The sequence below is a fragment of the Melanerpes formicivorus genome, unplaced genomic scaffold (assembly GCF_026170545.1).
Source record: "Melanerpes formicivorus ecotype bairdi unplaced genomic scaffold, bMelFor1.0.p_v2 SCAF_199, whole genome shotgun sequence".
Classification (NCBI taxonomy): Eukaryota; Metazoa; Chordata; class Aves; order Piciformes; family Picidae; genus Melanerpes; species Melanerpes formicivorus.
In genome coordinates, this window is record NW_027142551.1 from 232,773 (window position 1) to 257,798 (window position 25,026).

At 41.8% G+C, this 25,026-nt stretch overlaps 1 protein-coding gene across 1 annotated transcript in view; it reads left to right on the forward strand.

The window, feature by feature from the left end:
• The window catches only part of RPS6KA2 (ribosomal protein S6 kinase A2), a 179,655-nt gene that overhangs the window by 125,980 nt on the left and 28,649 nt on the right, over positions 1-25,026 (forward strand). Inside the window, exons 11-14 of the mRNA XM_068169570.1 lie at positions 6,683-6,747; positions 14,945-15,047; positions 19,440-19,570; positions 21,342-21,467. Of these exons, the coding sequence (XP_068025671.1) occupies positions 6,683-6,747; positions 14,945-15,047; positions 19,440-19,570; positions 21,342-21,467 (425 nt within the window). The remainder of the gene's footprint in view (positions 1-6,682; positions 6,748-14,944; positions 15,048-19,439; positions 19,571-21,341; positions 21,468-25,026) is intronic.

Genomic DNA, 25,026 nt, shown 5'->3' on the forward strand with positions numbered 1-25,026 from the left:
TGCCTGAAGCAATGGCTTCTTCACACTGGTGGAAGATGGACCCTCTGCTCTCTGCCCTTGAGCTTCTGCTTGACCTTTCCATGCTCCACTAGCTCTGCACCTTGCTTCAGATGGGGCAGCGTGTAGGTTACTCCAACCCTCTGCTTTATACTAAGCACCATCAGACTGTGGTGCTTTCAGTGAACAATATCTTCTGCCTGGCTGCAGCAGCTAATCCAAAGCCTGCCGGCCTAACACACAGAGGTCAGACATAGTAGTTCAGCTGTTTTCCAAGAAATCCTAACTCCTGCGGGCAAGGACAGTGTGGAGCAGACTGCTTCTTGTGCAACCACTAGAGAAGCAGGAAGTGCCCTTGCTCCACTTAGGGACCAGGGTACAACCTGACTTCTCTCAGGGATGGGAAGCCACATCCTCAACATGCTACTGTGTCCTCATCTCCTCCCTGGGAAATGCTCAAATAGACCGAGGAGGGAATGCCATCTCATAGGTTTTACCTCTTGACCTTAAATAGTAGCTCTTGTAGTTGGGTATGCTGTAGAGATTATAGTAGAAAAACACATTTTCTCAACAGGTTTCAACTGCTCTCCAGCAATTTGCTTGACATTAGAAGAAAATCAGAGTTGTGGGATTTCTGGGTTTAATCTATGTTCAGAAAAACAAGACACTGCAGCAAATATGAACTATTCCCCACTCCACTGTTCTGTTTCTTCCCCCTCTCCCTTCTTCCCGTTTGGTTTTGTTCTGCTCTGCTTGTTTTGTGCCATCCCACAAGCTGCTATCCATCCAAACAGGGCTCCAGTGAAGTCAGTGGAAGCTTCTGGAAGAACCTCCACTCCTTATTGGACCTGGAGGGGAGCACGGTGACTGAAGACGAGGAAAAGGCTGAGGTCCTGAACACCTTCTTTGCCTCAATGTTTAACAGCAAGGCAGGAGTTCAGGACGAGTGGCCTCCTGAGCTGGGCGATGGGGTCGGGGAGCAGTGTAGTGCCCCGGAAATCCATGAGGAATTAGTTCGGGACCTGCTGAGCCACTTGGACACTCACAAGTCCATGGGACCGGATGGGATCCATCCTAGGGTGCTGAGAGAGCTGGCAGATGTACTGGCCAGGCCGCTCTCCATCATTTTCCTCCAGTCCTGGCTCACCGGTGAGGTCCCAGGTGACTGGAAACTGGCCAATGTGGTCCCCATCCATAAGAAAGGTCGGATGGAGGAACCTGGAAACTACAGGCCGGTCAGCCTGACCTCAGTGCCAGGGAAAGTGATGGAGCAGATTATCCTGGCGGCAATAACTGTGCACCTGAAGGATGGCCAAGGGCTCAGGTCCAGCCAACATGGATTTAGGAAGGGCAGATCCTGCCTCTCCAACCTGATCTCCCTCTATGATCAGGTGACCCGCCTGGTGGATGTGGGGAGGCCTGTGGATGTGGTCTACCTGGACTTCAGCAAGGCCTTTGACACCGTCCCCCACAGCAAACTGCTGGCTAAGCTGTCAGCTCGTGGCTTGGACCACTACACTCTGTGCTGGGTTAGGAACTGGCTGGAGAGCCGAGCGCAGAGAGTGGTGGTGAATGGTGCCACATCCAGCTGGCAGCCAGTCACCAGTGGCGTCCTCCAGGGATCAGTGCTGGGCCCCGTCCTCTTTAACATCTTCATTGATGATCTGGATGAGGGGGTCGAGTCAGTCATCAGCAAGTTTGCAGATGACACCAAGTTAGGAGCAGATGTTAGTCAGTTAGAGGGTAGAAAGGCTCTGCAGAGGGACCTCGACCGACTGGACAGATGGGCGGAGTCCAATGGGATGGCATTCAACAAGTCCAAGTGCCGAGTGCTGCACTTTGGCTACGGCAATCCCATGCAGAGCTACAGGCTGGGGTCAGAGTGGCTGGAGAGCTCCCAAACAGAGAGGGACCTGGGGGTGCTGATTGACAGCCACCTAAACATGAGCCAGCAGTGTGCCCAGGTGGCCAGGAGGGCCAATGGCATCCTGGCCTGCATTAGGAATAGTGTGGCCAGCAGGAGCAGGGAAGTCATTGTGCCCCTGTACACTGCACTGGTTAGGCCACACCTTGAGTACTGTGTCCAGTTCTGGGCCCCTCAGTTTAAGAAGGACATTGAGACACTTGAACGTGTCCAGAGAAGGGCAACAAGGCTGGTGAGAGGCCTTGAGCACAAGCCCTATGAGGAGAGGCTGAGGGAGCTGGGATTGTTTAGCCTGGAGAAGAGGAGGCTCAGGGGTGACCTCATTGCCCTCTACAACTACCTGAAAGGTGGTTGTAGCCGGGAAGGGGTTGGTCTCTTCTCCCAGGCAACCAGCACCAGAACAAGGGGACACAGTCTCAAGCTGTGCCAGGGGAGGTTTAGACTCAAGGTGAGGAGGAAGTTCTTCACTGAGCGAGTCATTTGTCATTGGAACGGGCTGCCCAGGGAGGTGGTGGAGTCATCGTCCCTGGAGGTGTTCAAAAGGAGATTGGACGTGGCACTTGGTGCCATGGTCTAGTCATGGGGTCTGTGTTGATAGGTTGGACTCAATGATCCTCGAGGTCCTTTCCAACCTTAGTTATACTGTGATACTGTGATACTGTAATCCTTAAGTAAGAAGCTACTTACTGAGAGTTACTTACTTAGAGCCATGACAGTTCTATCCCCCATATCATCACGCTTTTAGTAATGGGGAAATGCTAAGGATCAAGGTTTAAAATCTGTGGTTTATTAAAATACTGGGAAGGCTGGGAGAACGTAAGAGAGTATTTGTAACACAAGCATCCAAGGAAATAAAATCCGAAAGAGTAATAGAGGAACAGATCTTAACATTAGGGGGATATCAGTGGAAAGCTTCTGAAGGCTCTCTCTGCTTTAACTCTCTGAGAATCAGCACAAAGGATCATGAAAACAGACTTGTTGATAATGAAAGAAGGCATTTTTAAATGATTGACCTAATTACTGAACATAAGCCAGTAGATAGAAGGACTGGTTCAACCTTGTGGATTTTAGCTTTTTCTGGGAAAGGAGTAATAGTCTGAAGTTAAAATAAAAGTAGACTTAGACATCCTGTTTTCAAAAATCTTTGGAAAGTTAGTGAAGCTGGCTAACATAAGTAAACCATCTTATGAATCAAACACCTGTTTTCAGCTATTATTTCATAAGCTTGCAAAAATGGAATGTGTTCATACTTAGTTCCAAAGTGTTTTAACACTTATAGAGTCATAGATTCGTAGAATGGTTTGGGTTGAAAGGGACCTTGAAGATCACCTAGTTCCAACTCCCCCGGCATTGGCAGGGACACCCTCCACTAGATCAGATTGCTCAAGGCCTCATCCAACCTGGCCTTGAACACCTCCAGGGAGGGGGCATGTATGACCTCCCTGGGCAACCTGTTCCAGTGACTCTTCCTGTAAAGAATATTTTTTTATTATCTAGATGGTGAGCTTCAAAGATACTTTTTTTCTGACTGCCATCTTGCTTTTTTGACATTTAATTGTGATATCTTAACAAATAGAAAGCAAAGATCAGCAGTGCAGAGTCCAGTTGGAAGCCTGTGGCCAGTGGTGTTACCCAGGGATCAGTACTGGGTCCAGTTTTGTTCAGTATCTTCATCAATGACCTGGATGAGTGGATTGAGTGTGTCCTCTGCAAGTTCTCTGATGATACATAACTGGGGGAGGGGGTCGGGGGAAGGGGAGGTGCATCACTGATTCCCTGTTAGGATGCGCTGCCATCCAATGAGATCTGGAGAGCTGGGTGCAGGCAAATCACATGAAATTAAACAAGCAGAAGTACAGGGTCCTGCATCTGGACAGGAATAACACCAGGTACCAGTACGAGTACAGACTAGGGGTCACCCTGCTGGAAAGCAGCTCCATGGGGAAAGACCTTGGAGTCCTAGTGGACAGCAAGTTACCCATGGGACAGCAATATGCCCTTATGGCCAAGAGGGCCAATGATTAGGCTATTACCATCCTAAATCTCTTCACTACATTAAATTAACCAGAGATATAGTGAAGCCCTGGCACTCCTAACAGCTCTGAGCTGGCCCCAAGTGGGAGATGTTAATTTTTCATATAAATGTCTGTGTCAGCTTCATGCTGGATTCATTGCCACACATAAGAGTCCTCCACTGAGATCTGTAGCTATGGGTGGGCTCTTTTCTTGGTTCTGATTTCTGTGGTTTTGTGGATAAAAAGAACAGGACCTAAAAGTTTGGCTTTCTAATGGAGCATCTGAAAAAAGTGGATCATTCCCATCAGACAATGCTGAATCCATAAGCCTACAAAAGAAGGAAAATGGAAACAGTGGGGAAAAGCCAGAGCAGAGAAGACTCAATGCATCAGTAGTTATCCTCATTCTAGGGACTGCTTGCTGTGTCTGTAACATTTATTCAAGTCTTTTGAAATCAGTTTGGTACTCAGGTTTCATCCTTACGTAGTACAGAGAAAGTGCTGTGCATAACAAAGTTTCCTGTCACTTCCACTAACAAGACATTTTTCACAAGTATTTCTTTTCCAAAGAGTTGCTCAGTGTAATTCTCTTCACTGTAACTGTGTTGGTTTCATGTTTCTGCTGGCATTGCTAAAATCAGAATAAATCTGCCAAGGGTATCTAGTACAGACTTTAGAGTGTGCATTGAAAATACATGCTGAGGAAGGCATAGAACAAATCCTATTAATAACTAAGTCTTAAAATTTTCTTGCTCAGTATCCACTTTGTAGGGAAGAGTAAAAATAAGCTAAGCAAACAAGACGCTTCACCTAAATTTTCTCCCAGTCTAAACCTACTTTAAGCTCAATAAGCCTCCTGTGGCTTGTTGATAAAGCAATCTTCAACATACATAATTTCAACGTACTTTCTGGTCTCCCTTTGAAGACATATAAATATTTTTTTCACACATCATCTTTTAAAAGGAATTCCATGCCACAGAACTATCTTTTTCATGAGGAAACATCTCCAGGTTGTTCAGAACCTGATCCCTGCAAGCATCATTTAATGACCTTTGTTTTTATACTGTTAAAAATGTGGACAAGGTAATCTCTATTGCCTTGTTCCAAATAACCATAGTCATTTAGATCTCTGTTGTATATCCCCTCAGTCATCTGTTTCCATGTTGAAAGGTCAATCATTACATACCATCCTTGTTGCTCTTCTTTGATTTTTCCTACCCTTAATGCACCCTTTTATAGACAAGCATGTTGACCACATTACATACTCAAGTTGTAGATATACAGCAGACTTATAGAGTGACAATAATGGTCTCCCTTTTGTCCTCTTTTGCTCTTCTAAGATTTTATTTTGTGTTGTATTTCTCTAGAAATGTCCCTCACAGCCCAAAGGCCTTGTTCCTGAGGGAGGATGATCACCCCTGAGCACATAATTTTGCATGGTGGGCTAGGATGGCTTATCCTCATGTGCATTACTTAGATTTGTCTATACTGTAAGATTATCAGGATGGGGAAATAAGCAGAAGCATATTTGTCTTGCATTAGTATCCAGAAGGCCTGACAGACACTCCCATGTTACATTCACAAAGTGTTTGCTTGTCATATCCATTCATCAGTGAACATTAAGCAGTCTGTAGGAAGCCATTCCTGATCAGTGCATTTGGGCAAACATTGGTAATATCTTGTACACATGGAAAGCAGATGTCACATTTTACGAGGTTTGACAACACCTTTGTAAAGCTGCTTGTAATGTTGATCTTCAGAAAGTACAAATACAGCATATAAAAAGCTGAGTCCTCTGAGATACTGAGTGCCTTCTGCAAGGTGCTTATGAATCATAAGTCCTTTTGGGAATCAAGGATGATCAGCATCCTTGTGAATAAGCGGTGGGTATGTTTTGGGAACTGATTCCAAAATCGTAATTCAAGGCCTTTGCTTCCAGATGTTATTTCTCTCACAGGAAAATGAAAGATGCTATTAATAAAGTCAAATCACCCCAAAAAAATGGCATGCTGAAACAGCTCTGACAATTGTGTAATTATTACCGAGCACCTGTTGGTTTTTGTGATGGCACTGAAACAAATAAATTCAATGAAGACATAGGGCAAAAATAATGACTAGATTAGATTCATTACCAGATTTGAGTTTCTCTAAATTTCCTATAGATTAATGTCACAGAAGTTTAACAGTGAAGGAAACATACCATCCTAAGAGTGATGATTTTGGTACTTAGGCAGACTTGAAGATGGTGTTTGAAAAAGGGGAGCCTTACCTCAAGTTATTAGTAGTGTTTTAGTATTTTGGGTCTAAACTTACTTTTAAGTGAAGTTTTCCTCACCTATGGAAAAAGGAATCATTAGACAAGACTTGAAAGTTGATGCACATAGAAGAGCTGCTGCTTGTGGCAGGGAGCAGCAGTAGTCTCACAATAATATCGAGATATCTTGGGACCTCCCCTGGCCTCACTGGTGCATGCATTCTGCTGCAGCTGAAATCCTCTGTCATGTCTGAAGCCTGAGGAGAGCAACTATTCCACTTTGGCATCAGCCTCAACTAGAGCAAAGTAAAAAGATACTTCAGCTATCAGATTTTCATTAATGAGCTGCCCGTATCCATATTTATGGTAGGTTATAATGTTATGGCAATTGCACTGTTCAGGGTTTCTTAGCTAGAAAAAGGTTTAGAAAGTGACTCTGTCAGAACTCTTCTAAGCATAACTTAATTTTAATTTTTTTCATTCTCTCATCAGGTGCTGGGCTCGATGGAGTAGAGGAAATTAAGCGTCACCCTTTCTTTGTCACTATAGACTGGAATGTAAGTGGAGCACCATAGTTTTTTTTAATTATTTTTATTTTTCTTAGGTAGATTACTGGAGTGCAGCTACCATGCATAGGGAAAGATGAAGTAAATTCTAACATAGAGAACCCAGGAGCTAGAGCCCTTTAAGTCAGTGTCTGTGTCTCTTGCATACACATTTGGTAGTGTTACATTTAAGTTGGACTCAATGGGGACAGTCTCAAGCTGCGCCAGGAGAGGTTTAGACTCAAGGTGAGGAGAAAGTTCTTCACCGAGTGAGTCGTTCGTCATTGGAACAGGCTGCTGAGGGAGGTGGTGGAGTCACCGTCCCTGGAGGCATTCAAGAGGAGATTGGACGTGGCACTTGGTGCCATGGTCTAGTCATGAGGTCTGTGGTGACAGGTTGGACTCGATGATCCTCGAGGTCTCTTCCTTATACTGTGATACTGTGATGTTCTTAGAGGTCTTTTCCAGCCTAAATGATCCTGTGATTTTATGGTCTTTACATTCAATGATACATTTGTTCATGTATTCACAAACAAAAGAAATAAAAAGATGCTTTCACCATTGCCATTTTTTTCTAACTGCTTGTCTCTGTTCTGTCTGATGGTCTGGCTTGCACAGTACTACCTGAGGCTATTTGCAGTGTTCTGGAGAATAGTTTCCCCATTCAGCTCTAATAAACATGATGCATTGATTGTGGGAGCTGCACTGGAGTGAAAATTAACAGTTTTAAATGAAAGAATTCCTGGAATATATCAGTTGCAAAAGAAAGAGAGACAAAGGCCTGGGCTTGAAAGAGCTACTCCAGAAGGAAGCAGTCTGATGCTCTAAGTCCTTCCATCTTTCTGCTTTTATACTCCACATTGAAATACTTGTTCCTTCTCACTGGATGAGGCAAGCTGGACTAGCTTTATTCCTTATGAAATAAGAGACCTCCAGGAATCCTTTCTCTCTTGGATTTATTCAGATAGCCCCAGGTCTGCTTTTACACATCTGCCAACTGTAGCTCAAGGAACCTCAAGACCTCCAGGTGCACCCTTTTCCCAAATATAGCACAGCACTATTGGTATCAGCTGAGTATTGGTAGAGTTGGTATAGCAGGCTATGCATCAAGTTGTGTTACTTTATGCTGGGGGCATCATAAATCTTCCAATATCATAGCGATGCTAACCCCTTCTTGTCACTTTAGGCCTAAGTGACCATCGGAGAGGATCTGTTCTGCCCAAGGCTTTACAGTAAAGCTAATTCCTCTGTGAAAGTACATTTTGTGGTGCCCAGGTGGCCTTTGAAAGACCCACAGAATCATTTATTTTGGAAAAACTCATTAATCTAATTTGAATTGCATGTCAAAGAGTTGGTATGACTCATAAGCATGTCAAGAGACAATCAATGAAAACAGAGTTTGAGATTTTCTTTATGGTCTAGCTGACTTAGTCCTGCCACATATGTTCTGGAGTCTAGATTCTCTTTCTTCTTCTGCTTCTTACTAATCATGAGATTCTATAATAGACATTTCATTTATTAAAACATGACGGGAGAATTAAAAATAGAGAATCCTGTAGAGTTGTGTTCTTATTTGCTGTATTTTTTATGACATCTTCACAGTCCTCTGTTGTGCAATCAAAATACGGGTCAGGTGCATACGTCTTAAAGTAATAAGGAGTGCTGGAACAGTAAGAGGGTTTGTCCTTCTTCAATAACATATCACAGAGAAATGAGGCTCTGCGTCTTGGAAAGATTTTCATCAAAGTCTGTTCTAGTCTGTGACACTCCTGAAGACCATCCTCTGTCATGACCTTGGTGATTGTTTTAAGCTCAGTTCTTTTGGGAACATTTTCATGTCCATCCTAAGGAAACAGTACAGCCCTCCATCATCTGAAAAATTTCTTGTGGACAAGGTAGGGAAATGTCTATCATAAGGAGGCTAGGTATGTTTGAACATGTCTTGGTGCTAGAGGGTGAGGTGGATTTAATTGCCTTTTGAAGTCTTATCTAGCCCTCTAACTTTGTTGTAAAATCTAACTGTGAAGATCCATTTTAATCCAATGTAATTAGTGCTTATCACACTCTCTTGGAGACAGATCATTATTATACAGATCAGCTATCATCTTTGTAATATATTTGCACATTTAATTATAATTTTATTATCAGTCATGGAGGTCTTGGGAGGTTTATCTAGTTACAGCAGTTACAGTATGCATTTGAAAGTGGTGTGAGCCAGCCTGCTCTGAGCTGAAACCAGGACTGCCTTACAATGATCATCCAACCAACTGTTAATGTGTTCTCTATGAACAGAAACAGATCAGAATCAGAGAAAGGAAATGGATCAGGCACAGATGGTTACTGCTGATCAGGAGAAGAATGCCTTATGCCCTCATTTTGATCTCCAATCACATCATCATCTCTCATACCAATTTGCAGGCAGTCAGCAAACAGCATTGTTGATGGAGGATATGAATGTTGATTTATTTTAAGCCTTGGTACTATGAAGACCTCAGAGAGCATGAGGCAAGTTCTTACAGAGTGCTTCTGTACTACCTTGGCAACTATAATAGACAGGACTGATGCAGCTGACAGCACAGAAACTTCAGCAACTTAATCCTCCATCAAACCCTTATCTTGAAGGGTCAGAATGGATTATTGTCTTCTAACAATTCAGTGCAAAGGAAGTTGTATTTTTTTAAGCAAGCTTTTTTCCTACAAGAGCAACATTATAGCTAGGAACAAACCAACATTTTTCTTCATCTATTTTTTTAAAAGGACTCAGAAACAAGTTAGCTACTTTCTTCCAAGTTGTGTGTGAAGTCTAGATACTGCAGTGATAAAGTCATCAGAATCTCACAGAGAAATGTATAAATAAGACCTTAGTTTCAGAGTACTGTCAAAGCTGTTCCCTCTGATTTTGGCTTTAGGGTTGCTTATGGTCTCTGTCACTGAAGTGTTTACCTGTTAAAACAGTTATTTCCCACTTGTTACCCTTTTTTCACTATTTTCAAAGAGACACGATCAGACATAGTATCTGGTTCAGATGAAGGCAGTGTAAACAACATAGTGTAAAAATCAAACTCTCTTAAGATGCTGCAGATGCTCTTGCCAAGCAGAGCAGTGCTGATAGCATATGAGCACTGCAGATAGAGGCAATTGATGCAATCCTGGAAAAGATGAGTGTGGCCAGAGAACAATCTCCCCTCTTCACCCAGATGGCATTCCCATTTTCCAGGGGACCATCCTTCAGCACAGACCTCCTGCATTTAACTTCTGATGTGTTAGCCTAGATGAACTGTGAACATTTGTAGACAGGGGTTTTATGCCTGAATTTAAATTGTTTAGCATAAACTAATCTCTGTAAGAGTCTCAGTTTTACAACTGTAGTCACCCAGTAACAAAGCCCTAAATTCCACTTCCCGGGGTGAAAAATAGATGAAAGTTTTATAAATGTCAGTCTTACTGCTCTAAGGCATTTAGTTGGCACAATGACACTAATTTAATAGATCCTTTGTTAAATGAATGGACTGTCTTTCATGATCAAGTCTGGGACTCACAGGAAAGAGATTAGATGTTGAACTGCTTCAGAGCTTTACCTGCTTACTACCCTTGCACCCCCTTTCCTGCCTAAGACAAGCAGACCCAAACGGAGTTGTCTCTGAGAAAACACAGTTTGGTTCCTGACTTTTTTTTTTTTTTTTAAACTGCTTCTTCTTTCCAGGTCACACTTAGAAAGATTCTGGGATTTCACAGAAAATGAAAAATGAAATCCCCTTTTGCAGACTGCAGTGGAATGGGCTTTAAACAGTAGGTTTTGTTTAGCTGACAGATTAAATTGGAAACAGAGCGAATGACATGCTAGAAAATGAACAGTCAAATGCAGCTGAGGGGAAGGTGTGAGAAGAAAGTGGACTTAAGTTCTGTTTCCTTCAATATTCATCAGAGGTCAAACTAAACTGAAAACTTTAATTCTATACTTGCAGATTTTACCAACAGCAGAAATCTATCCCAAGGTCTGAATTCTGCTATCTTTTCTGACATTTGTAGACTAGAACACCGAGTCATTAATCTAGGAAAGGACAAACGTTTTAGAAGGTAGTTCATCCTTTTGTCTGCTTGCTGGCTTTTCTGTGACAGGTACATGTATCAAGGGAGTTTATTCTCACATTACAAGTGCATCACTGTGGAGGGTAGCATCTTTCTGTTTCTAGAAGCTGTCTAAGGAATAATTCAGTTCTTCATCAAAGAAACCCAATTGAGGAAATGACTAAATAGTCTTTAATGAAATAAACCTTTTTTTTTCCTTGGTATTTTGCAGGCACATGTGCAGGGCATGTATATACAATACATGTATCTCTGGGGGGGTTTAGGAGTGGAATTATTTTTTTTTATTAAATTAGGGAAAAATTAACTGCTTATAAATCAGGAAGAGACAGACACATATCACAACATTCTGTTACTAGTCTTACTGGTGTACTATTTGAGTCCCAGATAGGGAAGTGTTCAGATGAAGCTCTTATCAGGGATCTGGCAACATATATTAAGAAAAGGCCATCAGCACCTGAGGGAAAATCAGTTATTTTCTTCAAAAAGGATGTTTGTCCCAAATCAGAAAGGAAGTTTGATAGAAGTTCTTAGTTTCTCAAACTGCCATGGAAATGTGTTCTAGTTAATTTTATAGGTACTTCTTAATCTGAAAGTACTTGTTATCAAAGTCTCAGAAGAATGTGACAGAAGCATAGATATGTATCCAGATGTGAATATCTAAATCAGTGCTTTCACACCTTGGAGTTCATAGCCCTCATTCTGTGGGTCATGCACTCCCTTCTCACAGCCTCTGGGTCCAACAGCCATGTATGATGCACAGTGATTCCCTATACCTGCCAGTCACATTTTTCTGTGATAAGTCAATGCTGTGGAGAGTTTTTAAAAAGTTGAGGTGGGATGTGGGGGCTTATTCTTTACTGGGCAAGAGAGAGAAATTACATTATCAATAAAATATTAAGGGCTAAGATTTCTCCTTTATGGGTATGGAAGTAATGTGAAAGGAAAAAAAAAAAATATATATATATATATTCTTCATCTTATACCTGTGCAAAGTAACACATACATAATGATCTTAAGCACCCAACCTGAAATGTACATGCTTCAATTAGTACTAACATATCCAAGCTCTCTTTTGAATCCTTAATAAGATGCTCCAGAATAATAATTCAGTTATGAAAAATGGGATTAAAATGGAGACAAATGTAACCCTGTTCCTGTTAAAACAGTTGATAAGCTCTCAGTCACTTCTGCATGCAGAGCCAGGATTACTATGACTTGGGATTTAATTTAAACTTTACCAGAAGTTACAGCCTAGTAGGAACGGTCAAAGACAAGATCTGACACTTAACTTGCTATGGCATTTGCCACTCTGGCTGGTTTTATGCTGGAACAGTTCAAGGTGATTCAAACCCCCCCCAGTAATTTTGAGACCAGACTAAGAGATAATATGCCAATACATTTCACCTAAAAGTAGCTGCTCCAAGACTGTATAGGAAACAATTACTATGATTTATACTGTTTTCTTAGATCAGTCGGGGTTTCATTGTGTTTTGAAGTCTACAGGATGTGGATTTTTAAAGGAAGAAAGCATTCTGCCTGCAGCAAGCCATCGTCTTTAACTGTCGGGCTGCCCTGTGGTTTAGCATGCTTCAGTGAATTGGCTTTGGTTGGAGCAGTTTGCTCAGAGAACTGAAGCTAGTGTGGGGTGGGAGAGTTCACAGATGACACTGCTTTGCTTGTTCTTGTTCCTCAAAGATTTCATTTAGTTATCTGATTCAAGAGCTTGGAGAAAAATGTTTTAGACAGTTTACCTTTTGTTATTCCTAGTTGTCTGGTGAGAAAGAGCAGAAATAATTTGTATCACAAGTAGAAAAGGAAATGGAAAAGGGATTCATCCTGGCTGTGTTCTGAGAAGGTGCCTTCCACTTGCACAAGCAACTTCTTTCTTTCAATCCCCTCTTAAAAGCAAATTTATGATTACATATCTTTAGGTGGCTTGTGACTCATGATGAATGTTAAATCCCTCCCTAGGAGTGGAGGATGTGGTTTTGGGATTCGAAATACTAATGTAGCTCCAACAGCACTTAAGAAACTACAGATGAGGGGAGGAACTAAAAGGCCAGAGAGAATATAGTTAAAATAATCAGAAGAGAGTGCAGTTCCCAAATGATGTATGACTCTTAAAACATTTTCCCATTTTTGGACCTCACAGGATGAGAGGTGCATTTCATTCAAGAAGGAAGCATGTGCATGTGACCCTATTGCTTTCTGACTTGGAAGGCCTCTAGCTGTGAATTAAGATAAATAAAGTGAAGTTGGAAGCAAAAAGCTTTCTCAAGGTGAAATCGTAGCAACAGAAAAATACTCAGTATGTGCCGAGTCCTCTGTTAAAAGTTCTGTGTGGACAGAAAAAGATGTATGTTAATTACAAGGTTGATACTTTTCAGCTGATGAGTGACACTTCCTGCTTAATATTGCAATTGGCTTTTAATTATTTGGAAGACTGGCTTTCCTTTGTGGCTCATAGCAATTATTCATCTTTTTTTCTCTCAGAACGCATGGAGTAGTTCTACGCAAACAGGAACTTTTTATGGTGAAATGGCCATTAATTCTTTCCAGCCTCATCATTCCACTTTTGCAAGGAATCATAATTCAACCACCAGCATATGCTTTATGCTAATGCTGATATTATGCTACAGAATGGCCTGCCTCAAGAATCTTTATATATCTATGCAAAATCTAGTTCAAATTATGTTGATGTATCTTATGTTTAACCACATGCTTTCACCACAAAACCCACAGTTTAAAAAGAATCTTCCTGCATGCAAAGAACTAGACAAGCATGCATTAATATCCTTTAAATATTTTGAAAAATCGGTTCATTGTGAAGGTGTTTTAAGAGCTAACCTGAAAATGCATATTGCAGGCAGTCACAAAATTGAACTCTCCAGCTCTTATTGTAACTTGAAAAATTGGCTCAAATTTATGCTATATTTATGCTGAGACATGTTAATTATTGGGTGTTGTCTGAGGCATTTAATTCAGTCATTTGAATCCTGAGAACAAAAGCATTGCTAGAAAGGGAATGCAGTCTAGGGACTGTAGCATGGGGTAGGGAATCAAACTGGAGCTCTGTTCCTCATACCTCCATCAGCATGATGTTCAGTGTTGGCTATCTCAAGCAGACATGATGCAAAGACTGCTGAAATCAATAGGACTTTTCCCATTAACCTCTGGAGACTTTAGATCAGATACAGATGTGCTGCAGAGCTGTTTCATCGCCCATGGTGTGTGTGCATGTGCGTGTGTATGAATGCTTGCAAGGGAGCAGAGTGAAGCAATTTCTTAAATATAAAAAGCATGAATAAAGAGGCCACAAAATCTCTGTGTATCAGCATATATTAGTGGTGACTCTGACTTAATTCATCTCTTATGTGCCTACTCATTCACCAGTTCAAATTCACACACCTAGCAGTGCTTGTCTGTTGCATACTTTCCTCTCTTCCTTATGTTTTCCCTTGGTTTTGCTTTGCTGCTTCAGCCATGTTTAGGCCCCACCCATACACAGTGCTTTCTTCCTAGCATCTTTTGATAGGGAATTCATGTTATCCTCATCTATAAGCCCCTTCCCTTTTACTAGATACACCAAAAAAACAAATCTCTTTTTTTGGTTGTGGGCATCAGGCATGTTGCTTAGCTCAGGCTGGCAAGGTGTCAAACATATTGCTAGTTATTGATAAATAATAAATGCTAAACCAGCCACTGCTTCCCAGTGATTCTTTGTGCTGATTGTCATTGTGCTGCTGAACCCACCCATGCACAGTTTACTGGTGTTACCATTGCATGTTGCAGTTCTGCCTTTAAGAACAGTGAATTTCCAAACACCCAGCTGGAATATTGCGGCATTCTATGGGCTGTTTTTTTACCAGAACTGTCTGTCTTTATATTCTAGATTCCAGTAACTAAAAAGTTCAGGGACCATCCAGGGCACAGGTTTTAAGCCAAACAGTCAAGCAGGACTCAGAGCTATGGATACATCATCTTTTTTCATTATTATTTATTTTTTAATTGTCAGTCCCACAAGAGAGGCACAGAGCTGAGAGAGGACACCCTAAACAAAGCAAGGATGCATATCTGCAGATTACAGATTGTTGTTGATTGTGATCTGTTCCTCTTGTAGAAACTATACAGGAAAGAAATCAAGCCACCTTTCAAGCCTGCAGTAGGACGGCCAGAAGACACCTTTCATTTTGATCCAGAGTTCACATCTCGGACTCCCACAGGTTGGTAAGGTGGCACATGGTCAATGCATCTTTTCAGTGAGTAAATTCATTCTTCTTCCCCTTCCCCATTTCAACAGAGTCTAAAAACATCTGATCACCTGTGACATTACTGGGTTTTGCAGTATCCAGCAGGAAACGACGACTGTTTAGCATTTCCAAGTAAAGAAGCTCATAAGCATTTCACCAGCTTGACATTAATTTGTTTTCAGAAGGGATGGATTCTGTGTTTTTAATAGGAAAAGCAGCTATTGGTTTGCTATTTTGCTGCTCCCAACACTGCTTATATTAGCTGAAATCAACTATTTTAAATTACCTCAGCTTCAAATAGCTTTGGGTCTCTGCAAGATGTATATATTCCATAGATATTTTCTTAAATTGTGAAATTCCATATACTATAGACTGTAGGAAGTTAATATATGGTTAAAAAGTAATGAAGAGTCATAAAGATCTCAGACCAGCAGAGTTATGCCAACAGCAAATGTGGTCCATAATATTTAGAAAATCTTTGCTGTGAGAATGTTGTTCCTATAATTTCTGTTTCCTAATGGGAATGTTGCATCTCGTATACTATATATATATGAGGGCGATCACTGCTCAAAACACTGTTTTTTCACTCTTTCAGCTGAAAGCAATAATATCAGTAACCTGAGTGGCAATCCTAGTTATAATGTTGCCTCTTGTAAACGTGGATAACCGACATTACATTATTTATGCCTGTGATATTTCTGTACAATGAAGTATCTATTTATACCTTCTAAAATGCAAGAATGTAATTGCTGTCGTTTGTAAAAGACTTTGAAGATAGTAAGCACTGTAAATACCACATAGCGTAATAACCAAGTATAAGGTCTCAAGCTTCAACCCTCAAACTGCTCCAGAACTGTTACAGTGAGAGTAAAATATCTGATATTTCATTATGAAAATGCCTGCATTACAGCAAATGAATAAGAGCTGAGATTTCCTGCAAATTTTGTTCAGTTTTATCATGACCTTCAGCATTCTTCTTAAACTTATATTCAAAGCCTGGCTCAAATCTCCTTTTGTAGGGTGTGAAATAGCAGCATCTATGCAAAACCTGTACCAGTACTGACTATTAGCTTTTGTTTTGTTTTGTTTTGCTTTGCAAGGATGCACCAGCTTTCACAAGCTATACAAATATTACACTCTGATTATTTGGATAGAACTGGAACATCTACCAGACTCCAGTATACGTTAGTCATGTTCTGACATTCCTTTCCCACTGCATGGAAACAAAGTGTCTTTGGATACCAGAAATTTGACATCTTTGATTTTAGCTTTAAATCAGGTTTCAGAGAACTCATTTCTCTGCAGTACTGCAAGTTAGTCTCCTCTTGACAGAAGGGCATGCCAGTGCTGCCCTGGAAGGCCTCAGAGAAGCATTGAGAGTTTTGTTTGCTTTTTAAGTTCACACTTCCTTAGTTGCATTGTCATGGAAACCCTTGTACTTCATGTATGTGCTGATGCTCAGGGTTATATTTTATATTCTACATGTTACTACTGCTGCCTAATTAATTTTGCTATCTTGTACAAGACACTGGAAGGTTTGGCTGAGGTGGTGGGTCAGGAGGATTTCAGTCCACAAATGTTTGTACTGTTGGGGCAGCATGCTGTAATTGTCAGGGATGTCTTAGGCTGGATTTACTGCTGAGGAAAAATATGTAAAATTGCATCTGAAGTATCTAACTTTCCTCCTCTGCAAATATGATAATAATTTTTGCTCACCCCAGGGAAGCATACTGAAGGAAACTATTTAAGATATATAAAGCCTCCAAAAATCATGGAAAGTTTGATGCTGTAGTGGGATAAAGTATCATGACTTTCACAGGGACAAAGACAACCATTATACAAGATCAATGTTTGCAAATGGGTCTAATTCAGACAGACAAAATTATTCTGGATTTATTGAGACTAGAAAAATTATTTAGGCTTCATAGCTGTCAGTTAATTAACATGATTTAACACAATTTTGTACTTCTTTTGGTTTGATATTCAATTCATATGATGGGCATATCAGTTGGTGGTGATGAATATTTAATATTGAACACCATATAATCAGTAATTCTACAGTGTTTGGTAAAGGGATTGGCAGTGAGTTATGAAGGAACAGTTATTTTTAAATAGAGGTGACCTAGCACTTACATTTTAGAGCCAAATCACAGCTTTTCTGAAGGTTGAGAGCATTAAGTTTTCAAGTATTGTCACTCTATTTTTGAAAACAAACTTTTTTCCCTCCTAATTAATCTCTCTTGGAAAATCGCTGCCGTGTATAAGCCACTCTAAGAATTACCCAGTGATGCAAGAGGTCTGGTTTGATTCATCCACATAGTTGTGAGAAGAGTGCCCATCAATAAACTGAGATAAAAAGGCCACATCATTTTACCAAAAGACAAGCTTCTCCATGTAATTTGCAGTGAGGTCTGACTTCTTGTGCTTATTTCTGACTGCTGTCAGAGCTGAGGTAGCTTTGTAATGAGATACACAATTAGCTGCAGTCCCAGTTTTGTTTGTTTCTGAGCAGGCAGTTTGTTTTTTACCATCTTCTGCCTTTGGACTCTCTGTCCACTTGACGAGTAGATCTATACAGGGAATATCTACATAAAGAAATACATTCTCACATTTTCCCAGGACCCTGAACAATATTCAGTCTTCTATACTATTGCCTTACATGCTAATGGGTGATGTTCATGGTGTAGGCAGGTGAGTCCAAGAGATGTATTCCCTCTAGCAAAACTGGGTGCTTTACACACTTCCTGCAAGGAGTTATATTTCGAAAGGAAGTATAGCTTTGTAATCTCACTGTGGTAAATCATGTTACACGGGAGTTGTGACAGGGAAGTGAGAAAGCAAAACACCCCCAAAATAAGAACAAACAAAAGGTGAGCAAATTTTAGTAAGATAGGTTTTATAATACCCAGCCAGTTACTCAGCTACCAAAGAATGGTTTGCAACACAACTCTTTCACGTATGAAAATACCTGGGACAGAATATACACTGGGGAGAAAGAGCTCTTCAAAGTTTTTCAGAATTTTAAGTGAAGCACAGCTCTCCTTGCTTTGTCATACTGTTTCTCTCCCTCAGCAGTGGTGCAGGTACTAGGAGCTGCTCTCTAGTTGTCTCATTCTAAAGGTAGAATAATTAAAGGCTTTTTAATCTTCAGCCATTCATCCCCTGGAGTTGGCATGTCAGGGCTAAGAATGGGGAGAAAGTCTTCATGACAATTAGTTAAAATGATCATAGTAATTTTGTTCATCTGAGAACAACCAGCATCTTTCCTGGAGTAGGTCCCAGATCCTAAAGCTGCTCCAGAAAATCCCTGTGATGCCATAAGCCACCATGTGGTGGCTTTAAAAATTTTTCACAGATCTTGAACAGAAGGTGGTAAAATGTAAATAAATCACTATTGGGTGTAAAAAGGAAAATAATGATAGTTCTAAACATTCCCATTGGAAGAGATAAAATACTTAAACTAGTTGTACCAAAACAATCTCTCTCCTCACTTTATCAGGCTGGGAGATACTAACTGGCTTTACTGACCTTGGCTGCATTGCTTTTGTTGTGACTGGTATTAATTTCTCTGTCTCTCCTTTCTCTTTTCCCTTTGTGTACAGGGAGGCAGGGAAGGGAGAAGCTATTAGCAGCTCCCCTGGTCTTTGACCAGGGGGGTCCTTGTGCTGTTCATTAATTGTAAATACCTGAAAATATTGTAAATACTGTATATTTTGTACATATTCATTGCATTCCATTGTAGATTGTAGTTTTGCTTCCTGCTGAGCTGGTCTGGCAAATTTAATGTTGGAGGGGAATTTTCAACCCACCACACATCTCTACTGGAGCACTGTGCTTTTGCATTTGCTTCAGGTCCTGTCTCCTCCACATTCTCCTAGCCAACACAACATACCACATTATCCAGAATGCTCTTTGGCCTTTGTAATTTCTGTAGTCAGACTGTGCTGTGAAGGACAAGTACAGCATCTTTTTCTCCTCTCCCTAGATAACCTCTCCTAAGCCAAAGTTCCCTGCCTTGAGCCATCTGTCTTTCTCCTCATCTCACCATCCTGCACTTTCTCTCTCTGTGCAGACTCCTGGCAGAGGTCACTGCTTTGCATATAAATGAACATGCACTGTGATAAAAAATATCTGGGTCCAAGAGGAGGGATCCTTGCAAACAATTACCCTGCAGTGTTCAGATACAGAGCGAAGGAATGGAGAAGGCACACCAGAACCTTGACCTGGATGTGAATTGTACTCACATGTCTGTGAGTTTAGCAGGATCTCCTGTTGAGTGCCAGGGGAACTTTCTTGAAGGTGCTGTGCTATTCATTTCCTGACTTTTATGCAGCTCATAAGGTAATTTTTATAATTCTCTGGCAGATTCCCCCGGTGTTCCTCCAAGTGCCAATGCTCATCATCTTTTCAGAGGGTTCAGCTTCATTGCCTCTAACTTGGTGCAGGAGCCTGCACAGCAAGATGTGCACAAAATCACCATTCATCCAATTGTGCAGGTACTGATGTTGACGTTACACTTCACATGTGATGGGCAGATGCATGTGTGCATGGTGCATTTAAACTGCCTCACCATTCTGACTGGTGCTTCACAGCCACCCAGTGCAGGTAGAAGGTGTTTACATGCTGGATGTAGAAGATGGGAAATGAGAATTTTTCCCCAAAGGCTTTCATCTTTAAATTCACATTCTCTGCAGCCTTGACAAAGGAAATAGGAATCACACCTTGTCATGATGGAAATGACAAGTGCTTCTGAATACCTGAAACACTATTCCAGTTGTGCCTACAGGCTGGGTAACAAAGTGTTGTTTCTTCAGTGAATGCATGTCAATCCCAGTAGTTTTGTCTTCAATTATATGATATAGTCTGTGTTGGCAAAAAAGCTTAATGAGCTACTGCTGTAGGTTCCCACAGGCATGAAGCCAAAGCTTCTGGGAGTAAGAGGCCACTGTGTTCCTGTTCGTAATGCACAAGGGCCTGGGTGTACTCACAGAAGCCAGATCAGAGTGGCTCGACAGGGGAAGGACTCTTGCCAGGCACATGGTTCTTTGCTGCCATTCCCCTACAACATGCTCTCCAGTTATTGTAATTTAAACCAGAAATAAATTGCTACCAATGGCTCAGTGCATCAGAGGAACAGTGAATCAGGAGAAAGAAATGGGCTGCTCAAAGATGCAATAAAGTTTCCTAGAAGCAAAAAAGTCCCTCTCCTTCAGAGGTATATATGCCTCAAGGGAAGAGCCCCTGGCTATGGCTGTCACAGTTTTTCATAGTTTTCATCCTTTTCATAATAATTTACAGTGGAATGTGTCAGATTCTTAAAGATTCTCTGATGCAGACAGTAAGTGCAATGTTACCAAAGCAGTTACATCCTGGATACATTCCTGTGGATCGCTTTGTAAAAATATGTCAAATGTTATAACATGCATGTCTTGTAATTTTGAAGGTGCTGTGGGGACTTTGCTAATGAGGTTACATTTTTTAGGCAGAGGATCCTAGAGGATTTTTAGAGCTTCTGGTCATTTCTTGAATCCTGGGAAAGAATTTGCAGCAAGCCATCAGAACGGGTTTCACCATCTAATCAATCCACCTGCCCAGTCATTCTTCATGGGCCATATGAACCAGTGATGCCATGTACCACAGACTGTTCTATACCCTTAAGTAAATACAATTTGAAATTTTAAAGTATTTTCCTACTACTTTCACTAGTAAAGTATTTGCTTAAATTAAGTTGGCTTAAAATAGTAACTTTTCTCTAACACAGAATTCATGATTAAATGCATCCTGGACAAGGACTCCAGTGATCTGGAGGCACAGCTCATATGCGAGGTACCCGGTTTGAAGACTGTGAAGCTATTGGTAGTTTTTAAGTGACCTGGTCCCTCGGTTATTAGAAATTAATTTATATTGTCAAGATATGTGGGTTCACCAGAGGTTTTTGGACCCAAAGTTTCCTGGAATTTCTAATAAGAAGTGATTGTCAGCTTTCCATAAACTGTTTAGAAAGTCAGTGCTTTCTTGCCATTATTTCCCCATGAACACCTCCATCTTGCAGACTGGAAAAAGTAAGACAGGAGGGGACACACTTTTTTAATTGAAAACTTCCAGCTGTTTGGTGTGGTTTTTTTTTAACTCATCTTAGAAAAAATGCAAACAAGAAAGCTCAGGGGAGGAAGTGAGCTCATGCACTTTGTTTAATAAGACAAAACTAGTACTTGCTTTTGCACACCTATGCCCTTGTAACTTTGTTTCTTTTGTCTTTCTCTGTAGCAGTTACATGGGAACAACATTCACTTTACAGACGGATACGAGATCAAGGAGGACATAGGAATTGGCTCCTATTCAGTGTGCAAAAGATGCATTCATAAAGCTACAGAAACAGAGTTTGCAGTGAAGGTAAGACAGCCTTTTGCTAGATGCCAGAAATGTGATTGAAACTGCCCTGCCAGCTTGGGCATCAGGGTGGTCAGTGGATATTTTGTTGGCTCATTTCCTGTTGGTGGGTGTTGTTCAGTATTGTTTTTTTTCTTTTGGAAGGTGACAGGTTTCATGATAAGCCTTATATTGTTTGTCACACCTGAATCTCATGAAGTAAAGTTCCTGGCTGGGAAAAAAAAAAAAAGAACCCTTAACAGTCTTGCACAGAAATCCTGCTAATAATTACATTCACAGTCCTTGCAAACTCGACAATATTTCTAACATATTCTACATTGAATCTTCATAAATCATTGAAATAGCATGAAAAATTATTGCAGAGTTGAAACAATTTTATTCTTCCTTCTCAGGTTATTTCATTCTGACATTTTTTATTGTAATTAGACAAATTTGTCAGTAAAAACCATGATCACCTTCAAAAACAGATTTCCTTTTGTCTCCTTGGCATTCAGCACCAATGTGCTACACAAAGAGGCAAAAGGCAATCTTCATCTGAGATTTAAAATATTAATGCAGTGGAATTTAGTTGGGCATAAAAGACAAATCAGTAAACTTCAGATTTGATCAAGCAATATGACATAAGACAGAGTCACTGGAGCTGCAGAGGCCAGAAAGCTGCTAGCATGTAGGTAGGAGGGAACCTTTTCTGATAGGGAAGAACTTCAGTACAACTGCTTTGGAAGATCATGCTCAGAGGACTATTGTGTTGCCTATTAAATGCTATTACAGAGGGCAGAGCAGACCGATATGCGTGGCAGGTGATTGTGAGGTTACAGCTCATGGGAAGAATTCCAAACATTCAATTTTCTTTAAGAAAAAGGTGCAGCAATTAAAACACTTATGTCAGACAAACATTTTACAAAATCACAGAATGTTAGGGCTGGAAGGGACCTTGAAAGATCATCTAGTCCAACCCCTCTGCCAGAGCAGAACAACTTATACCAGATCACACTGGAACGCATTCAGGTGAATCTTGAATATCTCCAGAGAAGAAGACTCCACAACCCTGCTGAGCAGTCTGTTCCAGTGTTCTGTTCCCTCACAGAGAAAAACATTTTCCTCCTGTTTTCATGGAACTTCCTGTGCCTCAGCTCCCACCAGTTGCCCCTTGTCCTGTCATTAGGCATCACCGAGAAAAGCCTGGCTCCATCCTCTTGGCACTCACCACTTACATATTTATAAACATTAATGAGGTCATCTCTTAGTCTCCTCCTCTCTAAACTAAAGAGCCCCAGCTCCCTCAGTCTCTCCTTGTAAGGAAGATGTTCCACTCCTTTAATAAATTTTGTGGCTCTGCATTGGACCCTCTCAAGCAGTTCCCTGTCCTTCTTGAACTGAGGGGCCTAGAACTGGACACAATATTCCAGCTGCAGCCTCACCAGGGGAGGAGAACCTCTCTCAAGCCACTAACCACACACCTTCTAATACACCCCAGAATGGCACTGGTCTTCTTGGCCACAAGAGCGCATTGCTGGCTCATGGTCATGTTTTTGTTCTTGTACTACAGAGACAAGATTATTAAATAAGGAATTATAATAATGAATTTGAAAAGACAACAGTTAAGTCAGATCATTCTGTGTGGCCTCATGGGAACAAATTGTTTAAATGAGAATAAGAAACAAAGTAACCCCTCAAAATCAGTACATAAAGAAATTTATTGACCAGGCTTGCAGAAAATGAGGGATTCTAGCCAATTGCCGCTCACAGTATCACAGTATCACAGTATAACTTAGGTTGGAAAGGACCTCGAGGATCATCAAGTCCAACCCAGCGCGTGGCTGAAGAGAGAGGAGGCAGCTTGAGGAGCGCAGCTCTGGGAGTTTGGCTTTTGGCTTTGATTCCCTTGCTTTTCAGGCGGTAAGGGGCTGGTGGCTCAGGACTTCCCGAAGATAGGAGGAGGGGCAGGGGGCTCGGGTTGCCTACCTGCCGGAGGGCAGTGACGTAGTGGGGGAGAGGTTGCCGCGGAGACCGCGCGCAAACCAAACAGACCCCAGCGCGTGGCTGAAGAGAGAGGAGGCAGCTTGAGGAGCGCAGCTCAGTGCAGCTCAGCTCAGCTCAGCTCAGCTCAGCTCAGCTCAGCTCAGCTCAGCCTTCTTACTGACAGGGAAAAAAAAAAAAAAAAAAAAAAAAAAAAAAAAAAAGCCGTGTGGAGAGGGTGGTTACTGCAAGATGGTCACCACTAGAGCAAAGGCTAGCAGAAGGACAGTGGGCACCCAAACAGAGACCACACACAAGCATGCAGATGTTCAGGTAGGTGGCTGCAGTGAGTGCTGGAGCCTGGCACTCGATATGGAGGCTGGAGGAAGCAGCTCCTGTGTTAGGTGTGAGCAGGTCAGTGATCTGATGAGCATGGTGGTCAAACTAAAAGAAGAGGTGGAAAGGCTAAGAGCTAGAAAAGATGTCGAGCAGAAAATTGACGATTCCCGTAATGTAATCTCTTCTAAACCAGAACAGGGGGTAACACTTAGTGGAACAGGGAGTTTGATACCTTCCCAGAAGCAAGATTCTCAACCTCCCTGTAGTAACCCACATGAGCAGGGCCAATGGGAACAGGTCTCTGCCCGACGGAAGAAATGCAAACGAAGGAATTCTGCTCCTGTGAGCAGCACGCTGCCTCCAGTGCAGTTACAGAACAGGTATGAGGCTCTGCAGGAGGAACAGGTCATTGGTAAGGTCGAGGATTCAAGAAGGTCAGAAGCTGCACCAATGACAGGTTGCCTCAGGCCAGCCATCAAAACTTACCCAGAAAAGAAACCTCGCAGGGTCATCGTCATAGGAGACTCCCTACTGAGAGGAACAGAGGGCCCAATATGCAGACCAGACCCATTTCATAGAGCGGTCAGCTGCCTCCCTGCTGCCCAAGTAAAAGACGTTGTAGATAGAATTCCCAAACTCGTGAGTCCTTCAGACTACTACCCACTGCTGGTCTTTCAGGTGGGCAGTGACGATGTAACAATGAGAGGCTCACAATCTATTGAAAAAGACTTCAGAACCTTAGGGCAAATGCTAAAGGGATCAGGGGCTCAAGTCGTGTTCTCTGCCATCCCTCTAACGTCAGCAATGGATGAGGACACACTGAGGAAGGGCCGACAGATCAATTCATGGCTCAGGGGCTGGTGCCATCGACAGGGCTTTGGGTTCCACAATCATGGACTGGTTTTCAAGGCACCTGAGCTGAAAATAACTCATGGGACACACTTGTCCCAGAGGGGGATAAGAATCCTGGGGCAGGAATTGGCAGGGCTCATTGATAGGGCTTTAAACTAGATTTGAAGGGGGAAGGGGTTAATAGTCTCCTGCTGGCTGGTGACAAACAGAGGGGCAGCTCACCAGCAGTAGAGAGAAGGAGAGCTGGTAAGGGCTCTCAACTTGCTGCCCTGAGGCAAGCCACGAATGATCCACCAGGACATTCTGTGGAAACTGAGGGGAATTGGCACAAGAGGAGGACAGGGCCAGCCCAGCTGAAGTGCTTCTATGTGAATGCACGCAGCTTGGGCAACAAACAGGATGAGTTAAGGGC